The 21,153-nt window shown below is 47.3% G+C and overlaps 1 protein-coding gene across 1 annotated transcript in view; it reads right to left on the bottom strand.

Moving 5' to 3' along the window:
* The window catches only part of LOC143961137 (tetratricopeptide repeat protein 39A-like), a 91,727-nt gene extending 75,821 nt beyond the window's left edge, over positions 1 to 15,906 (bottom strand). The window contains exon 1 of the mRNA XM_077470315.1: positions 15,813 to 15,906. Coding sequence (XP_077326441.1) covers positions 15,813 to 15,841 — 29 coding nt within the window. The 5' untranslated portion in view covers positions 15,842 to 15,906. The remainder of the gene's footprint in view (positions 1 to 15,812) is intronic.
* Positions 15,907 to 21,153: the final 5,247 nt, after the last annotated feature.

Here is a 21,153-nt window from a genome sequence, read left to right as displayed (position 1 = left end):
CTAATCGTTCTCTTTTTTTGCCAATTTGTATAGGGACAGGAAGGAAGCAGTGTTGTCAGGCAGTGAGGGTAATTTTAAAGACTTGCTGTTATTATTAGTTCCACAAAGGTTCTTTTCAGGACTGGTATCAGTGGTACAGTAATAGGCTTGTACATGTATAATATTCTTTCTTCCAAATATAGAAAGGATATTATACTTGACTGCTGCCCTTCTGCTGCAGTCTGCTAAACATTCACAACTCACTTGTTCCACAAAAGTTCTTATAAGGACTGGTAACTTGGTATAGGGTGCTACGGTACATAGGCTTGAGTGCGGTACAGTCTGCTGTTCTGTAAGGACCGCTATCGGTCCACAATAGATAGGGTTGACGTGCACCACTGCTGACCGCTGCCCTATACTGCAGCAGTCCTTCAGCGGTATAGGGACTGACGTACAGTCTGCTAATCACTAACACACAACCTGCTTGTTCCACAAAAGTTCTTATAAGGACTGGTAACTTGGTATAGGGTGCTACGGTACATAGGCTTGAGTGCGGTACAGTCTGCTGTTCTGTAAGGACCGCTATCGGTCCACAATAGATAGGGTTGACGTGCACCACTGCTGACCGCTGCCCTATACTGCAGCAGTCCTTCAGCGGTATAGGGACTGACGTACAGTCTGCTAAAAACTAATACACAACCTGCTTGGTCCACAAAAGTTCTTATAAGGACTGGTAACTTGGTATAGGGTGCTACGGTACATAGGCTTGAGTGCGGTACAGTCTGCTGTTCTGTAAGGACCGCTATCGGTCCACAATAGATAGGGTTGACGTGCACCACTGCTGACCGCTCACCTATACTGCAGCAGTCCTTCAGCGGTATAGGGACTGACGTACAGTCTGCTAAACACTAATACACAACCTGCTTGTTCCACAAAAGTTCTTATAAGGACTGGTAACTTGGTATAGGGTGCTACGGTACATAGGCTTGAGTGCGGTACAGTCTGCTGTTCTGTAAGGACCGCTATCGGTCCACAATAGATAGGGTTGACGTGCACCACTGCTGACCGCTCACCTATACTGCAGCAGTCCTTCAGCGGTATAGGGACTGACGTACAGTCTGCTAAAAACTAATACACAACCTGCTTGGTCCACAAAAGTTCTTATAAGGACTGGTAACTTGGTATAGGGTGCTACGGTACATAGGCTTGAGTGCGGTACAGTCTGCTGTTCTGTAAGGACCGCTATCGGTCCACAATAGATAGGGTTGACGTGCACCACTGCTGACCGCTCACCTATACTGCAGCAGTCCTTCAGCGGTATAGGGACTGACGTACAGTCTGCTAAACACTAATACACAACCTGCTTGTTCCACAAAAGTTCTTATAAGGACTGGTAACTTGGTATAGGGTGCTACGGTACATAGGCTTGAGTGCGGTACAGTCTGCTGTTCTGTAAGGACCGCTATCGGTCCACAATAGATAGGGTTGACGTGCACCACTGCTGACCGCTCACCTATACTGCAGCAGTCCTTCAGCGGTATAGGGACTGACGTACAGTCTGCTAATCACTAACACACAACCTGCTTGTTCCACAAAAGTTCTTATAAGGACTGGTAACTTGGTATAGGGTGCTACGGTACATAGGCTTGAGTGCGGTACAGTCTGCTGTTCTGTAAGGACCGCTATCGGTCCACAATAGATAGGGTTGACGTGCACCACTGCTGACCGCTCACCTATACTGCAGCAGTCCTTCAGCGGTATAGGGACTGACGTACAGTCTGCTAAACACTAATACACAACCTGCTTGTTCCACAAAAGTTCTTATAAGGACTGGTAACTTGGTATAGGGTGCTACGGTACATAGGCTTGAGTGCGGTACAGTCTGCTGTTCTGTAAGGACCGCTATCGGTCCACAATAGATAGGGTTGACGTGCACCACTGCTGACCGCTCACCTATACTGCAGCAGTCCTTCAGCGGTATAGGGACTGACGTACAGTCTGCTAATCACTAACACACAACCTGCTTGTTCCACAAAAGTTCTTATAAGGACTGGTAACTTGGTATAGGGTGCTACGGTACATAGGCTTGAGTGCGGTACAGTCTGCTGTTCTGTAAGGACCGCTATCGGTCCACAATAGATAGGGTTGACGTGCACCACTGCTGACCGCTCACCTATACTGCAGCAGTCCTTCAGCGGTATAGGGACTGACGTACAGTCTGCTAAACACTAATACACAACCTGCTTGTTCCACAAAAGTTCTTATAAGGACTGGTAACTTGGTATAGGGTGCTACGGTACATAGGCTTGAGTGCGGTACAGTCTGCTGTTCTGTAAGGACCGCTATCGGTCCACAATAGATAGGGTTGACGTGCACCACTGCTGACCGCTGCCCTATACTGCAGCAGTCCTTCAGCGGTATAGGGACTGACGTACAGTCTGCTAAACACTAATACACAACCTGCTTGGTCCACAAAAGTTCTTATAAGGACTGGTAACTTGGTATAGGGTGCTACGGTACATAGGCTTGAGTGCGGTACAGTCTGCTGTTCTGTAAGGACCGCTATCGGTCCACAATAGATAGGGTTGACGTGCACCACTGCTGACCGCTCACCTATACTGCAGCAGTCCTTCAGCGGTATAGGGACTGACGTACAGTCTGCTAATCACTAACACACAACCTGCTTGTTCCACAAAAGTTCTTATAAGGACTGGTAACTTGGTATAGGGTGCTACGGTACATAGGCTTGAGTGCGGTACAGTCTGCTGTTCTGTAAGGACCGCTATCGGTCCACAATAGATAGGGTTGACGTGCACCACTGCTGACCGCTGCCCTATACTGCAGCAGTCCTTCAGCGGTATAGGGACTGACGTACAGTCTGCTAAACACTAATACACAACCTGCTTGGTCCACAAAAGTTCTTATAAGGACTGGTAACTTGGTATAGGGTGCTACGGTACATAGGCTTGAGTGCGGTACAGTCTGCTGTTCTGTAAGGACCGCTATCGGTCCACAATAGATAGGGTTGACGTGCACCACTGCTGACCGCTGCCCTATACTGCAGCAGTCCTTCAGCGGTATAGGGACTGACGTACAGTCTGCTAAACACTAATACACAACCTGCTTGGTCCACAAAAGTTCTTATAAGGACTGGTAACTTGGTATAGGGTGCTACGGTACATAGGCTTGAGTGCGGTACAGTCTGCTGTTCTGTAAGGACCGCTATCGGTCCACAATAGATAGGGTTGACGTGCACCACTGCTGACCGCTGCCCTATACTGCAGCAGTCCTTCAGCGGTATAGGGACTGACGTACAGTCTGCTAAACACTAATACACAACCTGCTTGGTCCACAAAAGTTCTTATAAGGACTGGTAACTTGGTATAGGGTGCTACGGTACATAGGCTTGAGTGCGGTACAGTCTGCTGTTCTGTAAGGACCGCTATAGGTCCACAATAGATAGGGTTGACGTGCACCACTGCTGACCGCTCACCTATACTGCAGCAGTCCTTCAGCGGTATAGGGACTAAGAGTTTTGTCACAGGGTCATTTAAAAAATGACATGCAGAGGAAGAGGCAGGCCCTTCCGCAGGGGTGGTAGGGGTAGGGCAGGAGCAACAGGCTTGAGCCAAAGTGGGAAGTTGCAGAAGGTGCGTTCAATTACTTTAAAGGATGCACCAGACTTGGTTGAGTGGCTCGCTCAGCCTTACTCTTCTGCACCCTCCTCATCCTCTCGATCTGCACCCTCTTCTTCACTCTCTGCTATGTGCACCCCCAAAGACACTACCACCAACAACACGACCACCACCACCACCACCACATACCTTCCGCTTGAGTCACTGGAATTATTTTCCGATCCATATCAAGAGGACATTTCTGATGCGCAGCCACTCTTGGTATTGGATCAGGAAGAGGAGGTAGCAACAAGCGCTACTCAGCAGTCTGACGCCAGTACCCAGATCAGCCCAAGGAGGAGGTTGGTCCCCGGTGTTGCTGCCTACTCCGAGATCTCTACTTATAGCGGTGGGGAAGGTGACGTTGATGATGACGTGTCTAGTGATGTCACGTGGGTGCCCACAAGAGAGGAAGAGGAGGGGAGTTCAGAGGGAGATATGGACCAGCAGATAGGGAGGAGAAGCAGCAATGACTTACATTGCACAGCAGGGACAAAGCAGACTGCAAATGTATCAGGAGCGAGTCATCGACCATGTACGGTCACATCTGGCGCTCCCAGGACACCGGCACATGGCTCCGCAGTGTGGGCTTTTTTTAACGTGTCCGCTGCTGACAATAGCGTTGCCATCTGCAATCTTTGCAGTCAACGCGTTAGTCGCGGTAAGCCCAATACTCACCTAGGGACGACCGCCTTAAGAAGGCACATGAGCAGCCATCACCGAGCCCAGTGGGAGCAACGGAACACACAAAGCCACACTGCAGGCTCTCACCGTCCAGCCTCGTCTTCTACTTCTCCTTCTCCTCTCTCCTCACAATTGTCCTCCACTCCACCTTCCATCACGCCAAGCTCACATTTTTCTGCAAAAAGGCAGGCTTCCGTGGGCCTAATGTTTGAGCGTAAAAAAATGATGATGCCGGATAACCCTCTTGCCCAACGGTTGGCGGCTGGCTTGTCAGAACTCATAGCCCGCCAACTACTGCCATATAAACTGGTGGACTCGGAGGCCTTTCGCAAATTTGTGGCCATTGGAACACCACAATGGAAGGTCCCAGGAAGGAAGTATTTCTCAGAGAAGGGCATCCCAGAGCTATATGGCCATGTTCAGCGGCAAGTGAATGTATCTCTGGCACACAGTGTCGGTGCCAAGATACATCTGACCACAGACACGTGGTCTAGCAAACACGGGCAGGGAAGGTATATCAGTTTTACTGCCCACTGGGTGAACCTTCTGACGGCCGTCAAGCATGTAACCCGTGGCACCCGTGTAGATTTGGTTTTACCGCCACGGATTGCATGCAGGCCTGACTCTTCTTCTCCTCCTCCTACTCCATCCTCCTCCCTCTCCTCCTCAGCTGCCTCCTCCTTTTCCGCTGCTAGCGTCTCTTCCACTGCACCGCCCAAGCTCCCCAGAACCTATTCCACATGCCAGGTGAGACGTTGCCATGCCGTGCTGCGTCTGTTGTGCCTGGAAGCAAAGAGCCACACTGGCCCGGCACTCCTTTCAGCTTTGCGTTCACAGGCAGATGAGTGGCTAACACCGCTCAATTTGACAGTTGGTAAAGTGGTGTGTGACAACGGTGCCAATCTGCTTAGCGCATTGAAACAGGGCAAAATCACGCACGTGCCGTGCATGGCACACGTCTTAAACTTGGTCGTGCAGCGATTCCTTGTCAAATACCCTGGGGTCCAGGACATCTTGCGGCAGGCAAGGAAAATCTCGGCCCATTTCAGAAGATCTTACACGGCCATGGCTCGCCTTGCTGACATTCAGCGGCGACACCATCTGCCGGTCAGACGTCTTATTTGCGATTGCCCGACGCGATGGAACTCAACCTTCTATATGCTTGATAGGCTGCTCCAGCAGAAACGTGCAGTTAACGTCTACCTGTATGAACTCTGCGAAAGAAACGGTTCTGGGGAGCTGGGTTTTTTTTCACCGCGCCAGTGGCTGCTCATGCGCGACACATGCAGACTTCTGCGGCCATTTGAGGAGATCACCAAACTGGTCAGTCGCAGCCATGGCGCCATCAGTGACATGGTACCTTATGCCTTCTTTCTGGAGCGTGCATTGCGTCGTGTCATTGATCAGGCTGTGGAGGAGCAGGAGCGGGAAGATGAGGAAGTCGCAATGCTGGATGAATTCCCAGGGGGGGCTACTCTATCTGAGACAAGTCAACAACAGGAGTCTGATGAGGAGTCAGAGGAGGATGGTGCCGGGGCGGATGAGCAGGAGCAAGAAGAGCATGCTTTAAACCTTTCTGGGATCCCTGTTGTGCGAGGATGGGGAGAGGAGAATGAAGAGGACGACATTATCCTGGATGATGAGCAGGAGCCAGGCCACCACACCGCTTCCACTTTAGTGCAAATGGGGGCCTTCATGCTCCAGTGTTTTAATAGGGACCCCCGTATAAAAAGCATGAGGGTCAAGGACCAGTACTGGGTGGCAACGTACTTAGACCCCCGGTACAAACACAAAATGGCGGAAATGTTACCGCCGTCGCAGAGGGCTGTCAGAATGCAGCACTTCCAGGCCTTGCTTCGAGAAATGCTGCATTCTGCTTTTGCGTGCGCTGGCAGAGGAGCAATTCCCACTCCCAGAGAAGGATTTGCGGGTACCAATCCAACAGCGCCTGCAAGAAGAGGCCGGTTTGAAGATGTGTTGGTGACTTCGGATATGAGGTCATTCTTTCAGCCGACCCATCGACAGGTGTCATCCGGATCCAGCATCAGGGAACGCCTAGACCGTCAGGTGTCCGACTACATTGGGTTAACGGCCGATGTGGACGCTCTGAGGAGTGATGAACCCCTAGACTACTGGGTGGGCAGGCTTGACCTCTGGCCAGAGCTTGCCCAATTTGCAATCGAACTGTTGGCTTGCCCCTCATCCAGTGTCCTGTCCGAAAGGACGTTCAGCGCAGCAGGGGGGATTGTGACCGATAAGCGTACTCGCCTAGCTCACCACAGTGTTAACTACCTCACATTTCTAAAAATGAATGAGGCATGGATCTCGGAGGAATTCAACACATGTGACCAGTAGACCATGTATATGTCTATAAACTATTTTTTTAATCAAGCACACAGACCTTCTTAATTCATTTGGCTCACTTCCTTGACCCAAAAAAGCACACCGTACTATATGCCCCTACCCTCCTCTTTGAAGAGGTTGAGCGGTGTCATATTTCTACTGGGGCTGCTTATGATATCCCTGTGCTGTGCTGACTTCCTCCTGGGGGTTCTTATTATGAAGGGATCACACTATCCCTGTGCTGTGCTGACTTCCTCCTGGGGGTTCTTATTATGAGGGGATCACACCATCCCTGTGCTGTGCTGACTTCCTCCTGGGGCTGCTTACGGTGCTGCTGTCAGTGCTGTATGTCACGGTGCTGCTGTCAGCGCTGTATGTCACGGTGCTGCTGTCAGCGCTGTATGTCACGGTGCTGCTGTCAGCGCTGTATGTCACGGTGCTGCTGTCAGCGCTGTATGTCACGGTGCTGCTGTCAGCGCTGTATGTCACGGTGCTGCTGTCAGCGCTGTATGTCACGGTGCTGCTGTCAGCGCTGTATGTCACGGTGCTGCTGTCAGCGCTGTATGTCACGGTGCTGCTGTCAGCGCTGTATGTCACGGTGCTGCTGTCAGCGCTGTATGTCACGGTGCTGCTGTCAGCGCTGTATGTCACGGTGCTGCTGTCAGCGCTGTATGTCACGGTGCTGCTGTCAGTGCTCTGTATTACGGTGCTGCTGTCAGATGCCTCTATCACGGTGCATGTGTCATTCCGGTATGTCACGCTGCTGGTGATCATCTCCTGCACCCTCTTCTTTGCCTACCCTGGTCCCTGACCTTCCCTCTCCTCCATTGCCTTCATTAGCTCCATAGTCCTGAATTGTTAGAACAATTTCCCAAATAAAATAAAAATGCTTGTAGTTATCGATCCCAAATTCACCTCATACATGTATTATGTCATTGTCCAGATGGTGGGACTACGTTTTACCCCCTAATAATTACCACGTGGCCGCAAATTCGACATGAAGGTTTGCAAAGTTCGCCTCCCATTGAAGTCAATGGGGCCCGCGGCGAACGGTCGGTTTCGCGAACGTTTGGGTCCGTTCGCATTTCGCGTTCGCGAAACGTCCCGTCGGAAGTTCGTCCATCACTAGTTAAGGCAATGCTGGAAAATAATGATGCCCACAAAATATTGACACTTTGGGCCCAATTTGGACATTTTCCCTTAGGGGTGTACTCACTTTTGTTGTCAGTGGTTCAGACATTAATGGCTGTGTGTTGAGGGGACAGCAAATTTACACTGTTATACAAGCTGTACACTCACTACGTTACATTGTAGAAAAGTGGCATTTCTTTAGTGTTGTCACATGAAAATATAGAATAAAATATTTACAAAAATGTGAGGGGTGTACTTTTCTGAGATACTGTATTACAGGGGTAATAAGATACTCAGGAGCTGGGACACTGTAGTAACAGGATAGTAGAAATGGTATACATAGTGGTGAATATACAGTATAATCCCATGACACATTAATGTGCGACTCGTGAGTAAACAGAGTGGTGTGGAGTGTATCGGAGGTAATGGTTATCTGCAGCATTTATGATTTGGTTGGGCAGGTCAGGATGAAGAGGAGGGAAGATAAACAGAGAGAGAAGAGATTTCTCTGGAATACAGGGAGTGGTAAGGTGTACATACATTGATCGCTCTTGTGGGGGGTGTTTGCACAGTGTCACTGGCAGCATACAATGACATTCCACTGTACAGCTCCCTGCTGATAGCACTGCCATTGATGTCTCACTGTCAGGACACTCAGAGCCCCGGATCAGTGGTGAGATCCACAACTCTCCGTGTTCTCTGCTCAACATATGGTCCGTGTTTGCTGTCTCCTAATGCCTGGTCCATTTAACACCATTAGCCAAAACTGGTTTGGCAAGAATGTCCTACAAATCACTGTGCGTGTCGAATGCTGCTCATAGATGAATCAATCCGATCATTTAATAACACAATCATCTCAGTATTTAGAATAAATCTACCAATTATTGATTCATATTTAAATCAGAGATAAAATGATTTGGAAAATCCAGATGATATTCAAGTTGATTTTAATTAGGCGTAGTGCAATTCATCAGTGGCTCCTGTGAGCTCAGATGCAGCCCTATGTGTGCCCCTCCCGTGTTCGAGATCGGTGCGCGCCCCTCCCGTGTTCGAGATCGGTGCGCGCCCCTCCCGTGTTCGAGATCGGTGCGCGCCCCTCCCGTGTTCGAGATCGGTGCGCGCCCCTCCCGTGTTCGAGATCGGTGCGCGGCCCTCCCGTGTTCGAGATCACAGCGCGGCCCTCCCGTGTTCTAGATCACAGCGCGGCCCTCCCGTGTTCTAGATCACAGCGCGGCCCTCCCGTGTTCTAGATCACAGCGCGGCCCTGCCGTGTTCTAGATCACAGCGCGGCCCTCCCGTGTTCTAGATCACAGCGCGGCCCTCCCGTGTTCTAGATCACAGCGCGGCCCTCCCGTGTTCTAGATCACAGCGCGGCCCTCCCGTGTTCTAGATCACAGCGCGGCCCTCCCGTGTTCTATGATATTTCCGAATGCACAGCAATGCAAAAAATTCCCTTAAATGCAACATTTCCTATTCCCAATATGTGCCTGCTAAACCATGTACTTGTATGAGAAAGTATCCTGTTCTCTTTATATTTCTCCCTGGTGTTCCTGCCAGTCCCGCTGCTTTCCTATTAAAAACAGACCACACTAAGCAGGAGAGCACACAATGGTCAGTTCTCTAGCTATCTTAGGAACTCAGTGTGCTCTCCTCCAATGATCAGACTTGTCCAGATTGCCCCCCACCCATTCCCTGGCAAGATCAATGTGCTGATGTTTCTCCTCGCTCAGCTCTTCTGCAGCTGAGAACAGAGGGAATGTGATCACTATTAAAAAATAAAAAAAGGGAAAAAGAGTAATATAACACAACACACAAATGTTTTTACTTTCATTTCTATCTTAAACTGAATGAGTTGTTTTACAAGGTTATCGTTTACAATCACTTTAAAGTGTTTCTATAGCCCTGTCCCAGAGTCACGAAAGGAAGTAAGGGGAGATATCTCCACAGCAAGGAGATATCCTCCTGCCACCAGAAGATATATCCCCATTGGAAGATTTCATCTCAACTCCTGTTTTGGTGACAACTCAAAAACTATTTCTTTTCACATTTTGTACCAGACACAATGGTCACCGGGGCCAACAGAGTGAGAGACTGACAGGGATTTGAACCCTCCTCTACATAAAAGAGCAAAAAATAAAAATGAATAAAATATATATATATATATATATATATATATATATATATATATATATATATATATATATATATATATATATATATATATATATATATATATATATATATATATATATAGCCATAGAAGATTGCCCCACGCACATATAATGCGGCAGGGCGACCGCTCTGTGCCAGATCACCTACCTAGTACACGATCTGACAACTTCTGGCTCTGGTGTATGTGCGCGCCACCAGCGACCCACGGTTCCTGCAGACGTGATGTCCATGGGAACCCACCAATCTTTCTGGAGACAGGCAGAACAGCGGGTTGCATAAGTAAACAAGTTCTGTGACAGGGGAATGTACTGATCTTGTGTTTCTGCTAAGCAGGGATAGAGATCTTTACCTTCCCCCCTTAAACAGTTAGGAACCACTCCCTAGGAGCACATTTAACCCTTTAATTGCCCCTGATGTTAACCCTTCCCAAGTGTCATTAGTACAGTGACAGTACATAGTTTTAAGCAACAATCACTGTATTAGTATCACTGGTCATCAAAAGTGTCAGTTAGTTTCCCGATTCGTCCGCCTGAATATCGCAGCCCTGTTATAAGTCACTGATCGCCACCATTACTAGTAAAAATAAAAGAAAAAATAAAGTAAAATATCCCATAGTTGGTAGACGCTATAACGTTTGAACAAACCAAATCATTATATACTTATTGGGATTTTTTTTTTTACCAAAAATATGTAGCAGAATACATATTGGCCTAAATTTATGAAGAAATTCGTTTTTTTTTTCCCTCAAATATTTTATTTATGGAAAGCAGGAACATGCAGATCCAAAATCCCACACCAACATTGTATAGGCATCTACATAAACAGGGAAGGCATATATCCAATCCAAACAGGAAGTCGGTGTTAAGGCAACATATACGTCAATAAATCATACCAGGAAGGATTCCATAGTATGCACTTGTCTTCATGTAGTCATTTGTAATAATCAGCCCTGTGAAGAGCTATGGATCTACCCATTCCACATTATTTATACTAATTTGCAGGGTGACAAAGGTAAAAGATAATAAGCAGCTAAGGAGGAGAGAGAAGAAGAAAAAAAAAAAAAAAAAGGAAGACTAGGGATATGGGGGGCAGGAGGTAAGGGGATCTGAAGTAATACTGTGGCTCGTCACAATATGTAGCTGGCATCGTCCATGGGCCAGTTATGGACCCAGCAGGGCTTTCCCCCCTCCTCAGAAAAGACGAACATATTCCACAGTCTCCTGATCTTGGAGTACTTTTCATGTTTATGTTGTACCGTCAATATCAAATCTTCCATCTTATGGGATTTCTTCCACTTTTTTGAGCCAGCTACTAATAGTAGGAGAGTACAAGTTTTTCCTATTCAAAAAGGTATACAAGATTTGGCGGCATTTAACAGGCGACGTATTATGGATTTTTTTATAGATTTTCTCTGGAATGGACGACACGTGCATTAAGAAAAAAGCCGGGCCGGCAGGGATCATAAAATCAATGAACTCCTGAGTAATCCTCCGCACTTCTTTCCAGTAGTGCTCCGGTTTAGAGCATGACCAAAAAATGTAGAGTAGCGTTCCCTTTCCCTCCTGGCATCTCCAACAGAGATCTGTGGTGTTAGGGTACAATTTATGCAATAGACATGACGTACGGTACCACCTCAAATTTTAAAAATTGGTTTTCATGCGGATGTACGATTTAAGAGAAAACCTAATAATGTTTTGTTTTTGTTTTATCGTGAAAGTGTGCCATAGATCTGTCTCCCATTGCTTCAGACAGGGTAGATCCAGTTGTTCAATAGGAGATATCATTTTGGAGAGCACCCTTGGTAGGGTTCAGGGGAGGGCTGGCAGCCTTAGGCCTTGGGGGAAAGTCGAGTCAAGTGGCCCATTGAACCACCAAATCAGCTCGCCATTCATGCCCACCTGGCTTTATAATGCATATTGATGTTATAAAGCAAGACAAATATGATACAATGTGGTAACATAATTTAATGTTAAAAGCAACAAGGGAGGTTTAACAAACATAATGCATCCTCATCAGTGCCCATCATCCCATCCCTTTAGAATGTAAGCTCTATGAGCAGGGCCCTCCTGTACCTTTTGTATTGAACTGTACTGTAATTGTGTTGTTCCCCCCCCCCATACATTGTAAAGTTCTGCATAAACTGTTGGCGCTATATAAATCGTGTATTATTAATAATCAATTCCGCCTCACCAGTGCCCATCAGCTCAGCCTCATCACTGCAGCCTCATCAGTGCAGCTTCACCAGTGACCATCACTGTTGGTCCTGCTGGCCCTTAGGTTCTACAAAAGCTACAGGCCATGGCCAGCTCCCAGCAGGACCCACAGTGTTGAAGGCTATTTTGAGGTTATTGGGTGGGTACTGGGGCAGGATAATGGGGTGTATTGGGGGGGGGGGAGATAGATGTGATGTGGGGGGTCAGCTGGGGGTGTCAGGGGTCTCTCACCTCAGCCCATCTGCCAGCTCACCTCATCAGGTCCTTGCACGGCCTCCAGTCGGGGGGGGGGTTGATGTTTCTGTCCTCTGCCTGCCTCCAATATCTGGGAGTTGTAGTTTCCTGGCCGGCTGCGCTGCTTTCAGTTCCCCACCCCCCTCGGGAGCTTGAGCGCAGCTGCAGACTACAACTCCCAGAATGCAACAGCGTAGTCCTGTTAGTTGGCAGCCGTGCCCCCGTGGCACTGGCTGTTTTAAATATAAGTTAGAGCAGCCGGGGGGCAATTGTCACCCTGCCCCCCAGGGCAGCCTGCCTCTGGTAGGGTTCCTTCCTTAGAGCAGTATTCCTCAAAGTTGGTCAAATTGCAGCTGACGACTCTATGGTTTGGTAGGGAAAGTAGATAGTAGCGTAAATGAAGTGCACTCCAGAAGGTAAGGCGAAAGAGGCCTGTAGCTGCCATTAAAGATGCAATGGAAGGCCATCTGCTGTCCATCAGAAAGTGAGATGCTTGGTGACGACCGGTTTGGTGTAAGTTCCAGAATGCCTGTACTTGTAATCATGGTAGAAATTGGGGGTTCCCAAGACTGGGAATAGGGAAGAATCTTGCGTGGATAGGGACGCTTGTGAGAAAAGGTGCGAACAGATAACTAAGGTCGGTCCCATCAAGGCATGCAACGTTAACATACGTGGTATAGCGTTGTAACACCATAGGGCCCCCAGCAGTGGTATATCCGCTTGAGCTTGCTCAATTTGAGCCCAAAGTTTGGCTGCACAGTGATGGCGCCAATCAATAGATCTACTGAGATGAGTAGCTTGATAATATATTTCAACACACCCAGGACTGCAAAGGTCCCCGCATTGTTTGGGTAGTGAGAGTTGACGACTGGGGATACGATATAAACTTCAGAAAAAGGGAAGGGACTTGTTTGACGGTATCACAATCGGCAGAGCTTGAAAGAGGTAAAGATATTTTGTTAGGATGGACATCTTTAGGAGGTCACACCTACCAAACCATGAGTGTAAACCCTGATGCCAAGTCTCTAGTAAGGAGCGGGTTTTGGCCAGTAGGGGAGGGAAATTTAGTTCAAAAGTGCAAAACAGGTTAGCAGGGATATATGTCCCAAGGTATTTCAGAGCCATGTCTGCCCACCTGAACCCAAAATTCGATTTCAGAGTTTGGAGAAGGGGTGGGAATATCTGAAATTTGATTTTTTTTTTTTAATTTATTGGGTATTTTTTATAGTAGAAAACAAAAAACTTTTTTTTTTTTCAACATTTTCTGTCTTTTTTTTGTTTCTTGTGCAATAAATAAAAACCGCAGAAGTGGTCAAATACCACCAAAAGAAAGCTCTATTTGCCGGGAATAAGCAAACATTATATTTGGGTACAGTGTCCCACCACCGCGCAATTGTCAGTTTGCATAAGGCAATGCCATATCGCAAAAAATGACCTGGTCATGAAGGGATGTACCGGTAATTCTTCCGGGGCTGAAGTGGTTAAGTGCTCATTCTGATTGGTGGGCAGTGATGACATTATTAGGAGCCCCACCTACTGGCTCTGAGTCATTGGAACTTGACAGTGACAATTCGTCACTGCTTCGGGGATACCAATTGGACGCACCTGAACCAGACAATTTTGGAACGCGGCTGCCCCAGACATATGGCTCCATCAAGAGCCGGTCACAGTCGCATGTCATACGAATTGGATGCAGGGAAATCCGCATCCAATTTGCACATATGTGAACACAGCCTTAAAGAGAACCTGTTACCTGCACTGTGTCACACCCCCCACATAGCTATTATGTTAAAGCTGACATTGAGGTATGGCAAATTTTCCAAAGTTCCATTGGTCCAATGTAACTTATGTATATACCATACCTGTGGGATCCCTCTGAAAGTGGAGATCACTGTAGTTGGTGCTGCTACTAAAGTGATGCAACTAGCTTCCGGGTCCCATTCTGCCCTGCTGCATTGTGAACATGAGAGGTCACTTGTTTGCTTGGCACAGGCTCCACTCAGAGAATGGCAAGGTTGGGTGAGCTGGACAGATATAGAATGGCACATCTGTAATTACATTGGTCCAGGCTGGACCAAGGTAACTATGTACAAATAGACAAAATTAAATTTTATTAAATTAAGGGCTGGTTCAGACACCACAAAAACTCACTCCAGATCTGTTCCAGATGCGTTTCTGATGCTCGTTTTTATTTTGCATTTTCAGATGCATTACAGATGCTTTTTTTCCCACCGTCTGGTGCATTTTTTGATGCGTTCCAGTGCTTTTTTATGTATTTTCCAGTGTGTTTTATGTGTGTTCCAGTGAAGGAAAAAAAATGCAGCATTTTCTATTTTTTTTTCCTGGAACTGACCGAACTGGTATGAATTTCCATTGGAAACTAAGGATGAGCTCAGGCGTGTTCGCAGAGCCCGTCAGGAAGTCGGCGCAGCGCTGCGCTAATCACAGACAATGAGACATTTCCCAATCTCTGCAGCTGCGTATCAGGACAACGTCTCCCTGCCTGTGATTAGCGCAGTGCCGACTTTCTGGCGGGCTCTGCACGTGGGCTGTGTGAACATGCCAGAGCTCATCCTTATTGAAAACCATATAACCTACTTTCCATGCGTTTTTGATGCAGAAAAAAAAAAAAACAAATAGAAAAACCTGGGACTTCATGTGGTGTGAACTGGCCATGAAATTAAACAAATTCTAAAAGCCCCATGCACATATAAAAGGTGAACGCAAACGCACATAGTAGATATTGCCTGATACTATTTGAATGTGCGTTCACTGGGATTGGGGGATGGACTACAAGTACCATCTGGCATCGTGGTAGAGCGACTCACAGATCGCACTGTGACATCACTGTACTTGTAGTGTATGGTTTGCTTCTTCCAGCCCCATGATGGAAGATCTGTACCACCATACAGACGTAGGGCTGGGGGTAAGTAATGCGGGGGACCTGTACACTGCACTCGCCATGCCTTGAATTGATCACAGTCGCAATCCTCTGCAGGCTTCAACGCAGACATGTAACAAATGCACATTGTATTATTTTACTGATATCAGTGTATTTATTACAATGGACATTACACTGTGGGGGGGGGCACAGCTTTACTGAATGCAGTAAAAGGAAGGTGAGTATAAGAAGCAAAAGGGAGGAAAGGGCAGTGCAGGGAACCTGTTCCTCTGCCTGTCTTACTGGAAGGATGTAATGATCCTCCTGATTGCTTATTGCTGAAACGTTGTCACCTGATCCTGGTGTGGCCCCTGGGTTCCCATTTCACTGTGTGGCCCCCTGCGTTGCGCAGCTCATAGGACACCAGTATGGCAGGTAGAGGGAGGTGTGTGCCCCCCTACAGACATATGTCAGTGTACAGGTGAGTGCATCCCCACTTACCTCTCCCCGGGGCCCGACACCCTGCTCATGCTGCTCCTACACCGACTGCCAGACCACGCCCACCGACACCTGTCCTAGAGAGGGGACGCTGCCGGCCACGCCCATATGCAAAGAACAGCATTGTTATTTCTGGAGAACACGCCTACTGACACGTGGAGAGAACAGGTAGGAGGCGGTCACGCCCTCCAGTACAGCATGCAGTCAGGTGTGTGTAGTGTGTGCGGACCTGTCCTGTGCTCAACTCTATAAGTACAGTACAATGAGAGTGTGCTATAATACTATAGGGGAGCAGGAAGGAAGTATAACAAATATATAAATATATGTATATAATATATAAAAAATATATATATCATTTATAAACAAGTGTATGTATATAATATATTTAAAAAATATATAAATTATAAAAAGTGTGTGTGTGTGTATATATATATATATATATATATATGTGTGTGTTCTTCAAAAAGTTTCTGCACTTTTCTAAACTAACATATATATATGTGCGGAAACTATTTGAAAACTATGTATATATATATATATATATATATATATATATATATACACACACACACACACACACACACACACACACACAAAGTATATACAGTTGGCTACTTTCACACTAAGGCACTTTACAGGCGCTACAAAAGAGCCTCTCCACTGGAGCGGTGCGCTTGCAGGACAGTAAAGAAAAGTCCTGCAAGCTGCCGCATCTTTGCAACGCTGTAGGAGCGGTGTATACAGCGTTTCTAAAGCGCCCCTGCCCATTGAAAACAATGGCGGCGCTATGACAGCGGTTTTAACACTCTTTTGGCCACTAGCGGAGGTTAAAACCTCCCCACTAGCGGCCGAATAGCGCCGCTAAAATGACAGTAAAGCGGCGCTAAAAATAATATCTGCCTCTCCAGGCCATCGACAAACAAACTCTCCTGCTACAGCCAAAAATTTCACATTTTGACTCGTCAGTCCAGAGCACCTGCTGCCATTTTTATGCATCCCAGTTCAGATGTTTTCATGCAAAGGTGAGTCGCTTAGCCTTGTTTCTACATCAGAGATTATTCGACCGCAATTCTTCCATGAAGGTCCATTCTGGCCAGACTTTTTCGGACAGTAGATGGGTGTACCTGGGTCCCACTGGTTTCCACCAGTTCTGGGTTGATGACACTGATGGACATCTTCCGATGCAAAAGGGAAGTAAGCATGATGTGTCTTTCATCTGCTGCATTAAGTTTCCTTGGCCAACCCATGCTTTTATGGTCCTCAACACTGACCGTTTCTTTGTGCTTCTTCAAAAGAGCTTGAATCTTTGCCTGGCAGAGACCTTACTGATACCTTGTGTCTTGTTTCTGTACTCAGTCTTGCCATGGTGTATGGCCTGTGACAAGAAACTGTCTTCCACAACCTCAGCTTTAGTAGCAGAGTTTGGCTGTTCCTCACCCAGTGTAATGCCCCATACACACGGTCGGACGGACGGATTTTGGTGGAAACTTGTCTTGCATACACATGGTCGCACAAAGTTGTCGGAAAATCCGATTGTTCGGAACGAGGTGACGTACAAAACATACGACGGGACTACGTAGAGGCCAGTAGCCAATAACTTTCGTCTCCAAAGTTTTTCTGAACATGCGTGTGCATAGGAATTCTCTACACACGATCGGAAAAAGTCTGATCCGATTTTGTTGTCAGAAAATTTTAGATCCAGCTCTCAAACTTTTTCCGTTGGAAATTCCGATGGAAAAAGTCTGATAGGGCCCACACACGATTGGATTTTCAGACAACATAATCCAATCTGACTTTTTCCGTCAGAATTTCCGACCATGTGTATGGGGCTTAAGCCTCCTACACGGTTGTGTTTGTTTCAGTTAATGACTGTGTTTCAACCTACATATGAAATTGATGATCATTAGCACCTGCTTGGTATAATTGGTTAATTGCACACCTGACCCCAAGCCTATAAAATCCCTGACTGTGTGCAAGTGTACAATATATGCAATTGTAAGAATTTATGTTGGTTTGAAGCCAGTGGCGTTCCATCCATAGGGATCCATAGAGGCCCCTCCCCTCTCCACTGAACACAGAGAAAGACAGGAAGTAGCTGAAGAGAGAGACAGACACGATATGAAGGAGGACAGCGATGGGGACACACATGTAAGGTGGACAGCGCTGGGGACACACGTGTAAGGAGGACATCGCTGGGGACACACATGTAAGGAGGACAGTGCTGGGGACACACATGTAAGGAGGACTGATGAGGACACCACATCTAAGGAGGACTGATGGGGACATCACATATAAGGAGGACTGATGGGGACAAAGATGTAAGGAAGGGCTCTGCTGCTGGGGACACAGATGTACGGAGGGGCTCTGCTGCTGGGGACACAGATGTAAGGAGGGGCTCCGCTGATGGGGATACTGATGTAAGGAGGAAATCCGCTGATGGGGGCACAGATGTAAGGAGGGGCTCCGCTGCTGGGGACAGAGATTTAAGGAGGGGCTCCGCTGGGGACACAGATGTAAGGAGTAACTCAGTTGATGTGGGCACAGATGTAAGGAGGGGCTCCGTTGGGGACACTGATGTAAGGAGGGACTCAGCTGGGGACACGGATGTAATTACTGATTTATATTACAATGTAATAAGACCCCATTCACACTGGGGCGTTTTGCAGGCGCTACAACCCTAAAAATAGTGCCTGCAAAGCGCCCTGAAAGAGCCACTCCTCACACTCCAGTGTAAAGGCCCGAGGGCTTTCTCACTGGAGCGGTGTGCTGGCAGGATGATATAAAAAGTCCTGTTAGCAACATCTTTGGAGCGGTGAAGGAGCGGAGTGTATACCGCTCCTGCCCATTGAAATTAATGGGGCAGCGTGGCTATACCGCAAGCAAAACACTTTGCGGTGGTTTTAACCCTTTCTCGGCTGCTAGCTGGGGGATAAAACCTCCCCACTAGTGGCCAAATACCACGGCTAAAACAACGGTAAAGCAGCACCGTTTTACCACCGGCACCCGCACCAGCCCAGTGTGAAAGGGGCCTAACAACCATGGTGTCGGGATGATTGAAGTGCTAACACTAGGTGTTTGGAGAACCTTTATTTGCTGATTGTTAAACATTCTAGAATACACATATTTCTATTGTTGTGTAGGATCTGGGCTTGCTGTCCCTCTCTCCCTCCCCCTCCATCCTTCTTTCATCTCAGACGCTAACCTGCCCCCTTAGAGCCACACTATTTAAGCCACGCCCACTATTTTGCTGAACCAGCGCCCATTTTCACCAAGTGGGAAGGGTCAAAAAGGAAGGGCGGGGTCTGTCGCCTCCCATCCTAAAACTTCACCAGCCTCCACCGTTTGAAGCCAAAGGGTAGTCACACCAAATATTGACCCAATTAAAAATTTAAAAAATCTAATTTCTTCATCAATTTAGGTCAATATGTATTCTGCTATATTTTTGGTAAAAGAAAAAAAACAATAAGCGTATATTGATTGGGTTGCACAAAAGTTATAGCGTCTACAAATTGGGGATAGATTTATGGCAATTTTATTCTTTTTTTTTTTTTATGAACTGTTATGGTACTAATGACACTGGCAGGGAAGGGGTTAACATCATGGGCAATCAAAGGGTTAACTGTGTTCCCTCAGTGTGTTTCTAACTGTGTGGGGGGGGGGGGGGGGCGGGGGATGGGCTGCTTGGGACAACATGCAGATCCATCTTCCTGCATAGCAGATAGACAGGATCTCTGTGTGATCCACTGTTATAACTGAGATCTGCCTTGTTTACACAGGCAGATCCCCGTTCTGTCTCTGCGGGGAATGAGCACGGGCGGCCGACGGGCATCAAGTCCACCGGACCCGCTGATTGACTTCCCCGCTGGCCAATGGGCGCATGCCCACAGAACGCTGTGTATGACCCCGATGTACACCCAGGGCGATTTACGCAGCCGATCCAACCTGGCAGGTAACTAAGCTCTAGTGGTACATCCGAGTTGGAGAAATCATGTCAGTCCGAACTGCATTTTCAAGGGCATGGCAGCCCATTTTTATTCAAAAGAAACAAATTTAAAAAATAAACATCAGGTTCCCTCGCAGGGTTATTCAGCATTACGGTCCTGCTTCAAAACAACCAGCATTCAGCCTCCTGGCAAAAACACAGCACTCCTGCTCAGGCCTTACACCTTAGGCCTTGGTCTGGCTTCGCCAGACCTGACGTTCAGCACTTCCTGTGCTTGCAGCTTTGTGCTGCACTGGCTCCCTCCCGACTCCTAGGCCCGAACTCCTGTCTGCGGGGCGGAGATGCCTTCAAGAATGAGCCCTGACCTCCTGGGATGATTATGAAGCCAGCGCACAGGTGTGCAATTAGCAAGCCTACCAAAATCAGGCATACACTGCTCATATGCACATGTGACACGGGGTCGCATCACCACAATATATATACTATTTAAAAGAGATGTACCGCATTGTGGATGATAGGGATACTTACACCATTTTGAATAGAGATCCTGTTGTTAAAAATAGAGAGGATAATTTATTAAAGTTTTACATAAGGGTATTCTTGATGAAAAAGAGAAGCTCTTTTTGGTACCTAGCGCCCCCTGTACACCGGTGATCTATTACCTTCCTAAGTTACATAAGAATCAGGTTTGCCCCCCGGGACATCCAGTAGTCAGTGGTATAGACATCCCGGGTGGGCAAATATATAGATAACTATTTACAGCCCCTGGATCAAACAGTTCCCTCATGTTAAAGACACAAAGCAAATGATCGATTTGTTCTCTGGTATTACTCCTAAAAAGGGTATTTGATTAGTCACCACGGACGTTAATTTGTTGTATACTATTATTCCCCATCACTTGGGCTTGTAAGCGGTGAGAACATATTTGATGAGGGGGTCAGGTTTGGCCTCCTCCAAATACAGTTTATTATGGAACATTTAGAGTATCCCGCAGGGCATAATTACTTTTCGTTTGACCATCAGTTCTATCGCCAGGACAGGGATGAGGCCATGGGGGCTAAGTATGCCTCGAGTGTGGCCAACCTGCTCATGGCCAAATGGGAGGAGGACGCCACTGATGCCCCCAGGAGACCAGAGGTGGCCCTGTGGGCAAGATATATCGATGACGTCCTCCTCCTATGGGATGGCACTGAGTCAGATCTACGCACCTTTATGGCCACTTTGAATGAAAATGCAAGAGGAATTAGGCTGAGCTTGGAGGCTAGTCTTGAAGAAATCAATTTTCTTGATTTGAATATTAAAGTAGTGGAAGATAGATTTGTTACATCCACCTTCTTCAAGACAACTGACAGGACATCTTTGGGTAATAAAATTGCCCCGAGTGTGCATGACCCACCTAAG

Source organism: Lithobates pipiens, unplaced genomic scaffold, assembly GCF_037356315.1.
Source record: "Lithobates pipiens isolate NorthernLeopardFrog02 unplaced genomic scaffold, aLitPip1_a1.2 Scaffold_8, whole genome shotgun sequence".
NCBI classification, from domain to species: Eukaryota; Metazoa; Chordata; class Amphibia; order Anura; family Ranidae; genus Lithobates; species Lithobates pipiens.
Note: the sequence above shows the minus strand (reverse complement) of the source record. Positions and strands in the feature narration are given on the sequence as shown.